This window comes from Trematomus bernacchii, unplaced genomic scaffold, assembly GCF_902827165.1.
Source record: "Trematomus bernacchii unplaced genomic scaffold, fTreBer1.1, whole genome shotgun sequence".
Taxonomy (NCBI): domain Eukaryota; kingdom Metazoa; phylum Chordata; class Actinopteri; order Perciformes; family Nototheniidae; genus Trematomus; species Trematomus bernacchii.
The window spans coordinates 1,978,089-1,993,509 of record NW_022987644.1 but is presented as its reverse complement, the minus strand read 5'-3'; the positions used below and the strand labels follow the sequence as shown (position 1 = coordinate 1,993,509).

The 15,421-nt window shown below is 37.1% G+C and overlaps 1 protein-coding gene across 1 annotated transcript in view; it reads right to left on the bottom strand.

Annotated features, from left to right (window-relative positions):
* LOC117485225 overlaps positions 1–15,421 on the bottom strand; it is a 34,558-nt gene that overhangs the window by 8,844 nt on the left and 10,293 nt on the right. The window contains exons 4-6 of the mRNA XM_034133772.1: positions 9,462–9,722; positions 8,730–9,050; positions 7,827–8,090 (exon numbers count right to left, since the gene is read on the bottom strand). Of these exons, the coding sequence (XP_033989663.1) occupies positions 7,827–8,090; positions 8,730–9,050; positions 9,462–9,722 (846 nt within the window). The remainder of the gene's footprint in view (positions 1–7,826; positions 8,091–8,729; positions 9,051–9,461; positions 9,723–15,421) is intronic.

Genomic DNA, 15,421 nt, shown 5'->3' with positions numbered 1-15,421 from the left:
GTGCTGTTTTGTTTAGATCATTCACATCTGGAGCTCTTTTAATGTCCTTTTTGATTATTGTTACACCAGGTCTTGTCAAAACCTTTATTCCATATTCAATATCCATCACTAAACAAAACAGCAATTCTACTCAACTAGAATTCAGAGGTTAACCTGGTATTTTTACTCCACTACATTTATTTTAGTTACTTTGCAGATTCTGATTAATGATGTGAAATATAAACAACCCTAAAATCAGGCTTAAGTTACACCTGAGTAAAATTCAGGGAAGGTGATTGTCAAGTGCCAACAATCAGGAGAGATATTTGATAGTTGCTGCTTGAGAAGACTAAACATTTATCTGCAGATCCCTATAAAGTATATTCATTACTCGTTATTCTCTACTAATAGTTCATTAAAGACTGTATATAATGGCTATTTTGCATATCCCTTTCAAGATTTCAAGATTTTCTAAGGTTCATTGACATATCATATACACAACTAATTCAATAACGTGCTTTAACCACTAGGCGGTGCACACAAGGTACCCACAGCCATAATAGCTTTGTATTATTAGTGTAGGACACTTGTGTATGTATAACATCTGAAGATGTGTAGTTTTATTCATGTTTTCACATAATTGTACAGGATATTGCTATATTATTTCACATGTTTTACTTCTAATATCTGATTTGTAAAACATCACAGACAGAAAGGTATATCCGTCATTTAACAGTAATCTATTGGAATTCTGAATCCATAGATGTGTCTCCCATCACCCAAATCCCCTGACTATTCTCTCAACTCAGTATTTACATTCTTATATTCAAAGAAAATCAGTAATATCTTTAAAAACGACAAGTCCTTTTATATCAGCTGTGCACCGTTATGGTGTAAATATAACCTATCTACCAATTGGATAAAATATAAAAGTCAACCGAATTAGTATTGATACTGCAAGGAGACGTATTGTGTGAAAAGAAATGTAAGATGTTGTTTAATTGCTGATATATTTATGATCCACGTCACGTTTTCAGTTTTGGTGGCAGTGCTTCCTGTTTGTCAGACTTGTTATACAGTCTATGATCCACACACATGGATTAACATCGATTGAATACATTAATATAGCCTTTGTTATACAGTCTATGGTTGGGCCATGTTAACAATACCGTGTAACTGTCACGTTTGAAGGGACGAAACCGTGACATATTCACGTCTCCCAGCATGGTAGATCGTCACATGTTCACGTCTTGCCGTGATACCGGGTTGATTAAAACTTGTCCAAACTGCGTGTTCACATCAACATGGCTCATACATAAATAAAAAATGTTTTTATTGAACTTCGTCATGGTGGTATTACTTTGATCACTTACCTGATACATTTAGATAGATTTTATTGCTTTCCTTTACAAGATACAAAAAGTAAAATGTGTTTTCTTTTTGTCAAAAACAGTATTATACATTGACCAAACGGATGTTGTTTGGAGAGTTACATCGGTAGATTTGTCTAGAATGAGTAAACAAAAAGTATGAAAATTGTATAATTACCTTGAGCTTGTCCACGGTAAAGTAAATTCAGAACTGAAATAAGTATGAAACTAAATCAGACATTATCAAACTGACAGAAATATATATTAACCTCAGGCATTTAAAACGTTTTATCAATGGCAATTAAAACAGGAAAAGTACTTACAGAAAAAACCCCGTAGACAGAGCCAAGTGTGTCCCATCTTCACATCCAACACTGATAATCTGCTTCTGAGAAATTCTTCTACTTTGTGCATATAGAAAGACTGAAACTGCAGCATATGAAAAGCAATCAGGAACTACAGCACATTTTTTTGCACGTTGGTTTGGTTATCCTCTAATGATGAACAGAGATAAGGTGTTAACATATCCTTCCTGATGTAGATAAGATCATCCTGTGGGCTCGTGATTCTTCACAGATGCTTCTCTAAAGGCTGCTGCATAAAGTCTTTCTAGAAAAAATAAAGTGCATACAGTTTTAAGAAGGAGATACAATTGCAGGCGTCATTCTCACTTTATAATCCATGGGCCTTCTCACCAATATTTCATATGAAAATGTGTATAACAGCTTTAACCAAATAGTTGAAACGCAGTGATGGAGTGTTATGGAGGAATTCAAGTTTAAGTTTAGAAACAACCTCACCCACAGGAAGTCTCTCATAGTCTCTTTACCAGAAGTGAACGTGAAGAGAGACAAAGTCCAGCCCCCTCCTCGAGATAGACTCTATCTACTTTAAGGGAGCAACATGTCATATCTATATCATTAGTAATAAAGCAATCATTTGAATACAGAAAATGTTTTTTCTAGGTGCAACATTTGATCCACAGTCGAACAAAGATTATGTTAATTCCATAAAAATGGTCGAAATAAATAATACCACGAAACTTCAGTAGCTGTGTAGTTTTAAATGTGGTGGGTAGTCAACATTGAAAGCTTCCACTTCCATGCATCAGTGCTAAGCTAAGGAAGTGAACCGTAAGCAGTCAATTGTTTAGTTATTAGTTAGGAGTTACATGACATCAGACCCTGCTGCCAGACTTCAGAAGGACTATTTGTGTAGAGTAGGTCAAGTATCAGATAAAGTAGTTTGACGCCACCTTGTGGTCATATATCGAAATCAATCTTCTATTATAACTGCACAGTGACTGGAGAAAAAGTAAAATAAATATCCTCAGTAAAACATACTTACATAAATTGGACAAACTAATGTTTGCGGTAGTGCGTCAGTAGATTCCCTTCTTCCATCTCTCTACATACAGCACTGCTGCACTGCAGTAGTTCAGTAAGACAACTCACGTGTTCTTAATATGTTTATTATAGCAGAATATAGTTTGAGTTTGGCGTCTAGGTTCGGGCCTCATCACTCCACAGATTTACAAAGAACATTGAGTGATGATTAGATAACTATCCCCCGAGCCTACAGGTGGAAGCTGGGGTGGAGCTGGGGTGGTGGGTCAGGCAAGCAGCAGTGACATCAAACACAGCAGCAGGAACATGAACATGAACGCAGCAATAGCAAGTGAACACAGCAGCAGCAGCAGCATAGCGAGGCAGAGGCAGGAAGAACTGGCAGCTTAAATAGAGCGGCATGTTTAGGAGAATGTGTTTGGTTGGTTGTAAGAGCGACGAGGTGCGTCACGTGTTAATGTATCATGGTGCTCGAGTTGACTGCCTGAACTAGCTCGCAGGCTTCGCCCCATTATTTGTATTACTCCATGTTAAACACAGATGAAATACTGTACCATTTCCAGCTTCTACAGGCCCTCCTATTGTTTCATAGAGACAACAATCTCCTACAGAGAAGTGAGAATCAAGCCACATTTTAGTGTTAAAAGTTAAAATAAATCATATTATTAAACCGGACAATGGCTGACCATGGAGGAGAGTAGAATATTGTGGCATGTTTTGAATTCCATCCTGGTTGATCATGTGGTCTGTAGCAGGGCCCTGATTGGTGCTCTGAGATCTTGTGGGCCATACACATGAAGATAATGAAGTGGATTGACTTTAACATGTAACTGCTGTAATGTTCAAAATGAGATAAAAGAGGGTTGTACCGACCTGATGAAGACAGAATATGTTGAAAAAAGGAAAAACATTTGATTAGTTACATTTTTCTTGAATTGCAAAGGTTTCCGGTACATGTCATGTGTGATTTTGAGTAATTATAGTTGAATTAATTTGATATCAGATGAAAAGGTTCTTACCTTTTGATTTTCTGTAGAGATACAGGAACAGCAGCGGGAGAATTATCAGTAAAACTCCACAAAGCAGCCCAACAGTCAACAGGACGAAATGTGTTTCTCTGCTAAGAGGACAGGACGACTTCCCTGCATCGAGGACAGGATGTACGGGGCCATGTACCGTGACATATTGGCCGATAGCCTCCTTCCCTCAGCCAAGACACTGAAAATGGGTCATGGATGGGTCTTCCAGCAGGACAATAAACCTTAACATACGGCCAAGGCGACACAGGAGTGGCTAAAGAAGAAGCACATTTAGTTGAGGGAATGGCCTAGCCCAGGGGTCTGAAAAGTACTCACAGAATAACCCCAGCGTGCAGAGCAAAGTGTGTCCCATCTTCACATCGAACACTGACTCTCTGTCTCTTACACATACATCCACTTTAACACTTGAAGACAATTGAGGAAGACTGACAGAGCACTGTGGGAAGAAATCTGATCTGATGTTAACATGAGCTCATTGGTTATTTACACATTTCCTAAGAATAACTAGTCTCTCTTTCCTTCCTGTTTTATATTGGCATGACTAATTCATGCTCATGCCATGCAGATACATTTGAACTTCACTCTCTACCAAGATCCCACTTTAAAAAGGCCGAGTAAATAGTCATTTTTGCTCAACTCATAATCAAGTAAAAATGGATGGCAGTATTATACTTGTGTTTCACAGGCAGATATATTTAACGCCAACAGTTAGATGGTTCATCGAGACAACTGCAGAATGATTGAACCTCTTTTCATTCTTTACCTGACGTTTATTGCAATTGTAATTCTGATCATTTATCATGCGTTAGTCTAAAAACAGAAGACAAAAGTCAGGTTTTGTTGGTAAAATCCTGTAAACCTCTAATATTAGATGTTTCTTCTGATTCATCACTAGTAACAAGGCCGATGATTCAAAGTGACATATTTTTGGTCACATCTCAGCTCTTGCACCTCTAAATTATTTCTGTCACCTAAAAGCATGACTGTACTGGATCACCAAAATAAAAGGGAGGATGATGAAACAAACACCTTGTGTAGAGAAAAATCATGTAGAAGCAATTAAAGTCAAGTTTATTGATGCAAAACAAAGCTTACTTTTTTTAAATAAACATAGATTAAAGCCTTACGATGCATTTATTTTACATTTTCCGCTATTACATGAACTGTACAAAATACTCGCTGATAAATGGAGAGCAAAGCTGCAAATAAGGTTTAATAAACAAAGGTTTCGTTTTGGTATGTTGTTTCCATTCGTCTTGTCCTTACAGAAGGCAGTGTTTGATCTGAAAGAAAACCAAAGAAGAAAAAAGGTTTAATCCTTTAAAGAATTTACATATTACTCCCATTTACAATATATTTAACAATATATGAAATATATAAAGTGATTAATCCCAATACTTACATGATGTTACGCTGCAATTTTACCAAGAGCTGTTCCTGGTTTGAGTTCAGAATAAACAGTTTCATCCGCTGGTGCAGGACTTGACTTCCCTATGAATGAAGAGATTATTATTACTTATTTTTTTACAGTATTCCCCCCCCAGTTAAAAATGAAAATGTACTGGTATACATTTTCCTCCCAAGAAGGTAAAGTGATAGTTTGACAGAAGTAATTGCTCATGATGATTCACAACAGTTATACATGTATGGAAACAGATGAATGAAATGTCATATGACCTGATGTTTTTTTCATGAATGCATAGAATTGACAGAAAATAAACTTAACAAACATTGACAAAGTTATGTGTAGGGTTTGAACATTACTGACTTTGGCGACACCTTGAGGCACATTTAAAAATGACACCCTAGCAGGCACCATAACAAAAACTTAAAGTGGACCTATCATGCTATATTTTAATAATATAGTGTAGGACCATACCTATATAAGGCATATTTATACTTTTTTTTTTTCAAAATACCAAACAGATCATGCATTTTAGCCATGCCTCATTTCGCTCAATTTGCACTTTTTTAGCCCTGTTTTTGCAAGGGCAGATTCTGTGAGAACAGCACCACCTACAGGCCTGGCATATGTACTACAGCGTCTCCAGCGCTTTCGAACGGCAATGGCCGTGGCTGTCTCCTCCTGATTGGTGGAGTTGGCCCAATAGCCGTAGCGCCACTGTCCTGACGTCAGGACAGTGTTCAAATCTGGATTAGTTTTTATCAGATCCGTTGCAGCCTCTTTTGGGTATGGAGGAAAATAGAGAGGGTTGTGTTTTCTGACACTTGGTGAGTTCCCTGGAACACCGGGGACACATAATCATGTATAAAAGACGTACAAAAGTGCATTTTGCATGATAGGTCCCCTTTAAGGATTTGAACATTGCTGACTTTGGCAAAACCTTGTGGTACATTATAAAATGACACCCTAGCAGGCAGCACGTAACCATATCAAAAGCTTAAAGCGAGTAGTATTTCTTCATACCTGCAGCTGATGTCATCTGCACATGTGAGTAAACACAATCCTCCGGTTCATTTTTCTTCCCTGTTAGACGGATCAGGAGAAAGCATGAAAAGACAAAACGTATTGCATGTTTTTATTACAACATCAATTCAAACACTCACCCTTCTTAGAAATGTTTTTGAGCTCGACCACAGAATATGTCACATCCGTGGATTCATCTGAAATATACAATTTATTTTATAATTAAAAGAGTGAACCTTGAATTGTCATATTCCAGTATTTATATTTACTATACTGTACCATTTGCAGGTTCTTCAGGGCCTTTGACTGATTCATAGAGACAGGCATTATCTGAAGAGAAATCAAAATCAAAATCAAACCCAATTCATATTAAAATCCCTCTATATGAACTCCTACATTTTAAAAAACAACCAATGAGAAATGGAAATGCTACGCGGATGCTACGTTCACAAAAAATTCAAAACGTATTAGGGATTCAGGCTGACCCTGAAGAACGGAAGCATATTCCCTTTGGTTAGTTTTGTCCTGGTTGATCATGTGGTCTGTAGCAGGGCTCTGATTGGTCCTCTGAGATCTGGTGGGCAAAACACATGTAGTAAATGAAGTGGATTTATAAAGGAACATATCACTGCTGTCATGTTCATAATAAAATAAAATAGAGTGTTGTACCAACCTGATACAGCATGAATCTGTTAAAAAAAAGAAGACATTTGCTGCTATGTTATTATGTTTTGCAAAGTGTCCTACTGTCAAAACAGTACGTGTGGTTACATTAGAGTCCATCTGATATCAGAAGAAAATGATCTCACCTTTTGACTTTCTGTATAAATGCAGGAACAGCAGCAGGAGAATAATCAGTACAACTCCACCAAGCAGCCCAACGATCAGAAGAATGGGAAATTGAGAGGCTTTTCCAGGCCCGGACGCTGCTATTATAAGTAATATTTATTAATATTTATTTTATATTAAACGTTCCTGTTATAGATTAACTGTATAAAACATCTCTCTTAAACAAACACAGTTTAATTCAGATGAAACTAAGCTTTCTTTATCTCAGACTGTAACACAGCTTACAAAAAAGGAAGGGTTTTTAAATCATACTTACATTTGACTGAGAACCAACTCTCTGGTGACGTCCTACCATGTGCTGAATCTATCTGTTTACATTTATAAAAGCCTTCGTCTGACTTTGACACTGCAGAGATGGTCAGCTCCTTCCTGGTATCGTTCTGGATGAGTTTGCCATTTCTATAGAAATCCACATTATATACATTTCCTGTCTTGAACTTGCAGCTAAGAGTGACAGAACGTCCCTCAGCCACAGGACGGACAGGACTCACCAGCATGATTTCATAATCTGAAAAGAAATCAAAGAATATAAAGGCTTTGACAGAGTCATCAGCTTTTGCAGATTTAATATGTTTATGCACAACTGGCCTAGTCTGGCAGAAGCTGAAATGTCAGGTAGATGTATGAGGACATTAAAACACAGAATATTATCTTTGATCTTTGAGAGAAGTAACCCTGGAAATCACTTCGCAAATTGGAGTTTTTTTATGAAGTTTTACTAATTTGAAGAGACGTTTGGCTAATGCTTGTCACCTTCACATTTCAAAACAACATAATACTTCAGAAACAAACATTTTAAATAATTAAAACTCACCATATTTAGTGATGTTGACTGCATTACTGAACTGTCCTGTTTCAGACTCACACCAGAACACTCCACTAACCCAGCTGCTGGTTATTGTGCATGTGGATCCAGTCATTTTCCCCCAGGAAGAACATTGATAAAGGTTGTCAGATTTCGTAAACCTCCTCACTCTCCACTCAGTGGAGTTTCCCTCACAGCTCAGTGACACAGACGTTTTGGTGAAGTGCTGCACACTGTCAGGACTCACTGTGAGAGACGCTGCTGAATTCAAATCTGAAACACACAAAGAGTGGACATTTAATCCATGCAGACTGAAAAAGACAATGCATTGGTATGGCAAAACTGCCACTTAATTTACCCTGAAAAAACAAACGGGAACAAACTAAAGTAGGAGGAAAACAAAAGTGAAAGTACCAGTGCCTCAATCTCACACTACAAATGTGTTTAATTATATGTATTGTTTATGTCTCAAACTATTTAACCAGCAGATAAATATCTTAAAAAAAATTCCAAACTAAAAAAATAAAGAAAACACTTACCAGTTATATCTAATGTATTGTAGAAGCCTTATATTATAAGGTTTTGGATTGACAAAGTCTAAGGTTTGAACCATGGCGAACAACAACTCATGTGTCAGGATGAAAAGAGATTATTTTGTGTTCAAATTCAGTCAAGTCCAGAAGATGAATCAGTCAATCATCATTCTGTTTTAGAGAAAGGTTTTGAAAACTGAACTGTGACCTGATGCTGGTGTAAAAGAAAAGTTCCCAAAATAAGTGACTTTGTTCCATTTTGCAATAATGGAATAAAATCAAAACAAACCTCAAGACCAGGCAAACTTTGATAAAGACATTTGTTGGCCTAATGGTGGTACAAACTACAGAAAGAAAGAAAAAGAAAGAACATACTGACCTCCAGACCAGACAAACTTAGGTTCACTATGCCAACTGTAATACACTCGATCCTCTCTTCCTGCTCTGCACACATATCCTGCTGTGTGTGTTTGTCCATCAATGATGAAGAGATGCTGTTCAGTCCCATTCTCGCTGCCAGGTAGCAGCTCATAGCTGTAGGAGTTGTAGGAGTTGTAGAAGTGGTCTGACTTTTGGGGAACAGCCTTATACCAGTAGAAGCTCCAGCCAGCAGAAGGATGATCAACCCTGCAGTTCAGAGTTACTGAGGCTCCAGGACTCGGCCATGATGGAGACACAGTGAGGACAGGCTTAGGTCTGTCTGTTGGAAAACAGTATGTAAACAACTAATTTAAGTGTGAACTGTACTTAAATATAATAACCAAAATACTATTTGTATATACAGTAAAAAAAAGTTAACTGATAATAAATGACTTACTCTCAGAAACTGTCAATGTGAAAACAATCCATTTGTCACAGGTAATAAAGTATAACAAGGTTTGTTGGTGAAGTATTATCTTTATGTAAATGCTTTGATGTAAGAAACTGATCCCTGTCTTCTTATTCTTATTTTAATACTCATTATTTTGTGATAACGAAAAGCACAGGATTGTACAGTATACTTCACCTGCCTATACAGCGTCAGTGGAGCTGTTCAAACGTTAAAACATTACAATAATTTAGAGATTATATATTAGAACTTGGTAATGGTGGTATTACTTTGATCACTTACCTGATACATTTAGATAGATTTTATTGCTTTCCTTTCTTGAGCCCTTCTGATCAAAACAACATTGGTATGTACCACTGTAGCCTGGAGTTAGAGAATGTAATTCATAGCTCTCATGTTTGTTGTAATGAAGCCATTCTTGATCATTCCTGTAGATTGAGTAAAACCAGTCGCTGTCTTTGTCTCCTGTAAAGTCACACTTGAAGGTAACAGACTCTCCGGTAAAAAAAGTAGTCCAGTTTGGCTCAATGGTCAGTACAGCATCTAGAAACCATCACAAGATACAAAAAGTAAAATGTGTTTTCTTTTTGTCAAAAACAGTATTATACATTGACCAAACGGATGTTGTTTGGAGAGTTACATCGGTAGATTTGTCTAGAATGAGTAAACAAAAAGTATGAAAATTGTATAATTACCTTGAGCTTGTCCACGGTAAAGTAAATTCAGAACTAAAATAAGTATGAAACTAAATCAGACATTATCAAACTGACAGAAATATATATTAACCTCAGGCATTTAAAACGTTTTATCAATGGCAATTCAAAGAGGAAAAGTACTCACAGAAAAAACCCCGTAGACAGAGCAAAGTGTGTCCCATCTTCACATCCAACACTGATAATCTGCTTCTGAGAAAGTCTTCTACTTTGTGCAAATAGAAAGACTGAAACTGCAGCATATGAAAAGAAATCAGGAACTACAGAGAAACAAATGCAATGTAATATTGGAAACGGAAGTTTTTTTTTTAACTTCTTTACATGGTCAGGGCTTCCTTCCCTTTTAGACTAAGCTCACACAACTGAGCAGCTTTTAACACAGCACATTTGTTAGCACCTTGGTTTAGGTATCCTCTAATGATGAACAGAGATAAAGTGTTAACATATCCTTCCTGATGTAGATAAGATCATCCTGTGGGCTCGTGATTCTTCAAAGATGCTTCTCTAAAGGCTGTTGCATGAAGTCTTTCTAGAACAAATAAAGTGCATACAGTTTTAAGAAGGAGATACAATTGCAGGCGTCATTCTCACTTTATAATCCATGGGCCTTCTCACCAATATTTCATATGAAAATGTGTGTAACAGCTTTAACCAAATAGTTGAAACGCAGTGATGGAGTGTTATGGAGGAATTCAAGTTTAAGTTTAGAAACAACCTCACCCACAGGAAGTCTCTCATAGTCTCTTTACCAGAAGTGAACGTGAAGAGAGACAAAGTCCAGCCCCCTCCTCGAGATAGACTCTATCTACTTTAAGGGAGCAACATTTCATATCTATATCATTAGTAATAAAGCAATCATTTGAATACAGAACATGTTTTTTCTAAGTGCAACATTTGATCCACAGTCGAACAAAGATTATGTTAATTCCATAAAGATGGTCAAAATAAATAATACCACGACACTTCAGTAGCTGTGTAGTTTTAAATGTGGTGGGTAGTCAACATTGAAAGCTTCCACTTCCATGCATCAGTGGTAAGCTAAGGAAGTGAACCGTAAGCAGTCAATTGTTAGTTATTAGTTAGGAGTTACATGACATCAAACTCTGCTGCCAGACATCAGAAGGACTATTTGTGTAGAGTAGGTAAAGTATCAGATAAAGTAGTTTGACACCACCTTGTGGTCATATATCAAAATAAATCTTCTATTATAACTGCACAGTGACTGGAGAAAAAGTTAAATAAATATCCTCAGTAAAACATACTTACATAAATTGGACAAACTAATGTTTGCGGTAGTGCGTCAGTAGATTCCCTTCTTCCATCTCTCTACATACAGCATATTGTTTGTATACGTTTACACACACTTTGAGGGGAAATTAAGGGATTTATGGATACAGCACTCAACACTCATGAAACAGAACTGTATATATTTAAATAATCAAAAATCCTTGATCACAAACAATAACAAATAATTTAAACTTGTTTATTTTATTAACACCTCAGTCTCTCCTATCTTTATCTTATCTTATGTTACCTAGTTAGCATTCTTTCTTTTATTTATGCCTATTTGACTAATCACTCCATTTTAAACTGTATTTTTTAATTTTTTACTGTCCTATAGTACACACTGGTATGATTTCCTACCTTATTGTTTACAACTATATTAAATAAAGGTGTGCATTGGAAATATGCAGTGGCGTTTTTATATGTACAAAAGTGGTGGGGCACAAACAACTTAGATGTCTATATATAAGCTTCTGCAGTGACGTGCAGTGAGGTTCATGGCTGGTGAGGCACTCGCACTGACTCTTCAGGTTTACAAATATTATATTTTGACCTAAACCAAAATATAATATTATTTTCAAAAGCTTTTTTTGTCTGATGCTTCGATTAATTTTAAACAGACAGTTCAACAAAAGGATACCCAAAAAATGTAATTTTATCATTTAAATATTGAATTGTTCTCTCTTAGTAAGATCCCATTTTCAATAAAATTGCGGTCTTACCTTGACTTGAAGATGAAGTCTATTTGCCTATCCTTCTGGACAAAAATATCTATTACTTTTTTGTAAAAGTCCTCCTTATCTTCTTGTAGTTTCAAAAGTCTATCATAAATCTAATCGATAGATTTATGATAAAAAAATTATAAAAGTAGGGTAGACATGTGGATATTATCCGGCTGAACAAAACGTGCATTGATCTAACAGGTACGTTTCCCACAGATCTTATTTCGAGCTATTTTCTAAAATCCTATGGAGAAATCTCATTGCTTTTTTGTCGAGGGAAGCCAAGCGCAGCTTACTTCCTGGTTTTAGGACGCGTCACTGCAGCTCTCTCGTCTCCTCTTCACACACCACACTTTTCGCGGCACACGTACTTACAGCCAATCAGCTCTGAATTATGTGAGATGATGTATGGTGGGGATGGCAGCTCAGTGCCCCTATGGTCATTATTTTTTTGCCACACACATTAAGGCCCAATCCCAAACCGCCCCCTACACACTACCCCTCCGTTTGCGCGTTCGCGCGGAGGGTCCGCCACATTAAGTGCTGTTCCAAACCAACGAGTGTGGAGGGGGAGTGGGCTATCAAGCCCTCAAACAGCGAGTCTGCAGCGGTGCTGACTTGAGACCGGTCTCTACTTGACCGGAGTCACGCTGTGTGTGTCCGTCAGGAAACACGCTGTTTACAAGTAGTTCCAGCAAACATCCACTGATAAACTGCGATGTTAACAACCTCATGATAACCTCATATTTTTTTAACTTAGGATCGTACCTGTGGTTAGTCTGGAAAAAGGTAAATGTGTGCATTTTATTATAAAGTTGTGTATATTTACAGACTGTTGCAAAAACTAAGAAGCTTATAAACATCAGGTTTAAAACTAAAAGAGCTTTACAGAAAAAGTAACACAATGAAAGATGTTTGGAGTTTTATTTGAGTTATTAATTTACATTTTTTGTCTAAGAGATGCTGATTTGAAACCGTTGTTACATACAGTTACGGCATTTCCTGTTTCTGCCGGAGAGAGGGGAGTTTGTCCCAAAGCTTGCCGCTGTATTTACTCCCTCCATCTGACAGGAGGAGCCTCGTTGAGCTGCGAGTGTGGCTACAGACGGAGTTCACTCCGTCACGGAGGGGTAGGGTCGAGGGAGTGGTTTGGGATTGGGCCTATATAGGAAAATACTCTGAGCATGCGCAGTGTAGTTTTTACAGTCACCGTTCACTTAGACAGTGAGAGGGAGGGGTATGATCAGGTTTTGTCCCACATGGCTCAAAACGGCTCAATAGGCACACACTGTAGACACTAATTAGAAGAACATAGACTAAAACAGCAATGTATAGACGAATCAGATGATTAAACATGATCTTAAAATATATTTTATATATTTATTTATTTATTTTTTGCATTTTTTGTAATCATTATTTGTAATACTTTCTGCTGACACTAGGTGGTTTTGGTTACCATTTAAAAATTGTAATGACAATAACATGTTTGAAAAATATAAAATGTTCTGCCTTGTTTTCTTCCTGGACAGGAATAAAATACTGCTTTGATTGCATTGAAATCATGCAATAAAGATTTGTGGGTTGATGTTTTTTTATTGGTGACAAGCGTATGAGAAATTCCATCATGTTCTTAGTTATTTTGGTTAATCTGCTTCACACAATACAGAACATTTGTATTACTAAAAATTAGATGAGATAAACCAAGTTATAAAAACAAAAAACGGGCCCTAAATATCTGAAAGAAAACAAATACATTGTACAACAGGTGTGTGCTTCAGTTCCTTTGAATCTGAAAAGCTTGTTTGACCTATTGGTGGTGCTGTGACTTCAGATGTTTTGGCTTTTGCAAGAGACTACTTCTGCAGATAAATTCAAGGCATTAGATAATTTGTGGGCACCCTGTGGTAGCATCTAGTAAGAATCATTCACTGAACAGTACATGCAGGTATAATTGCATTTGGGTTTTATTAATAATATATTTGTGTGTCCACTGTGTGCATCTACAGTGCTAAAGCATGTGTCCATACTGCATATATTAGTATCTGGCTCTAATATCACTCAATGTACAACAAGGTTCGAGCCACATGATCTGAATCAGACATTTAACAGATAAGGTGGTAGTACAATGTTTTACACTAAATATAAGTACACAGAAAGTAAGTACAGTTGAATTGCAAAGCATTCACCATGTTCCTAGAAAGGCATTTTTTTTAAAAGGCACTGCACTATTTACACAAAAGCAGTGTTCTATTTTTGAATAAAACAATGTATTTTAATGCCAATTCATTTGTGTGTGAACATATTTCCATTTTCCATTTAATAATTATGATATTTTAAATAATGTATCATTAAACCAAGACATTACTGGAAAACAACATGCTGTGTAACAATGCACAAAAAGTGTTTTGGTGGATTTGCTCATTGCTGAAACTGGCAAGCAGCACAGCACATTATACAAGCTTTTAGTATATTTATGTGTATATGTATAAAAGTGTTTAGTACTTGACATTACCTGCAGCCACATTTGAGTAAAGGCTCTCTTCTGGTTCATTACTGGCCCCTGTTAGAAGGATTAAAATAATGTATCAAAGGACAATTCCTGTACTTTATTTAGACACTGCTGGCCACTGCAGTAGTATTTGTATTACTCCATGTTAAACACAGATAGTGTACCATTTCCAGCTTCTACAGGCCCTCCTATTGTTTCATAGAGACAGCGATCACCTACAGAGAAGTGAAAATCAAGCCACATTTTAATCACAATTAAGGCCAAAACTTAAAATAAATCATATTATTAAACCGGACAATGGCTGACCATGGAGGAGAGTAGAATATTGTGGCATGTTTTGAATTTCATCCTGGTTGATCATGTGGTCTGTAGCAGGGCCCTGATTGGTGCTCTGAGATCTTGTGGGCCATACACATGAAGATAATGACGTGGATTGACTTTAACATGTAACTGCTGTAATGTTCAAAATGAGATAAAAGAGGGTTGTACCGACCTGATGAAGACTGAATCTGTTGAAAAAAGGAAACACCTTTGATTAGTTACATTTTTCTTGAATTGCAAAGATTTCCGGTACATGTAATGTGTGATTTTGAGTAATTATAGTTTAATTCATTTGATATCAGATGAAAAGGTTCTTACCTTTTGATTTTCTGTAGAGATACAGGAACAGCAGCGGGAGAATTATCAGTAAAACTCCACAAAGCAGCCCAACAGTCAACAGGACGAAATGTGTTTCTCTGCTAAGAGGACAGGACGACTTCCCTGCATCGAGGACAGGATGTACGGGGCCATGTACCGTGACATATTGGCCGATAGCCTCCTTCCCTCAGCCAAGACACTGAAAATGGGTCATGGATGGGTCTTCCAGCAGGACAATAAACCTTAACATACGGCCAAGGCGACACAGGAGTGGCTAAAGAAGAAGCACATTTAGTTGAGGGAATGGCCTAGCCCAGGGGTCTGAAAAGTACTCACAGAATAACCCCAGCGTGCAGAGCAAAGTGTGTCCCATCT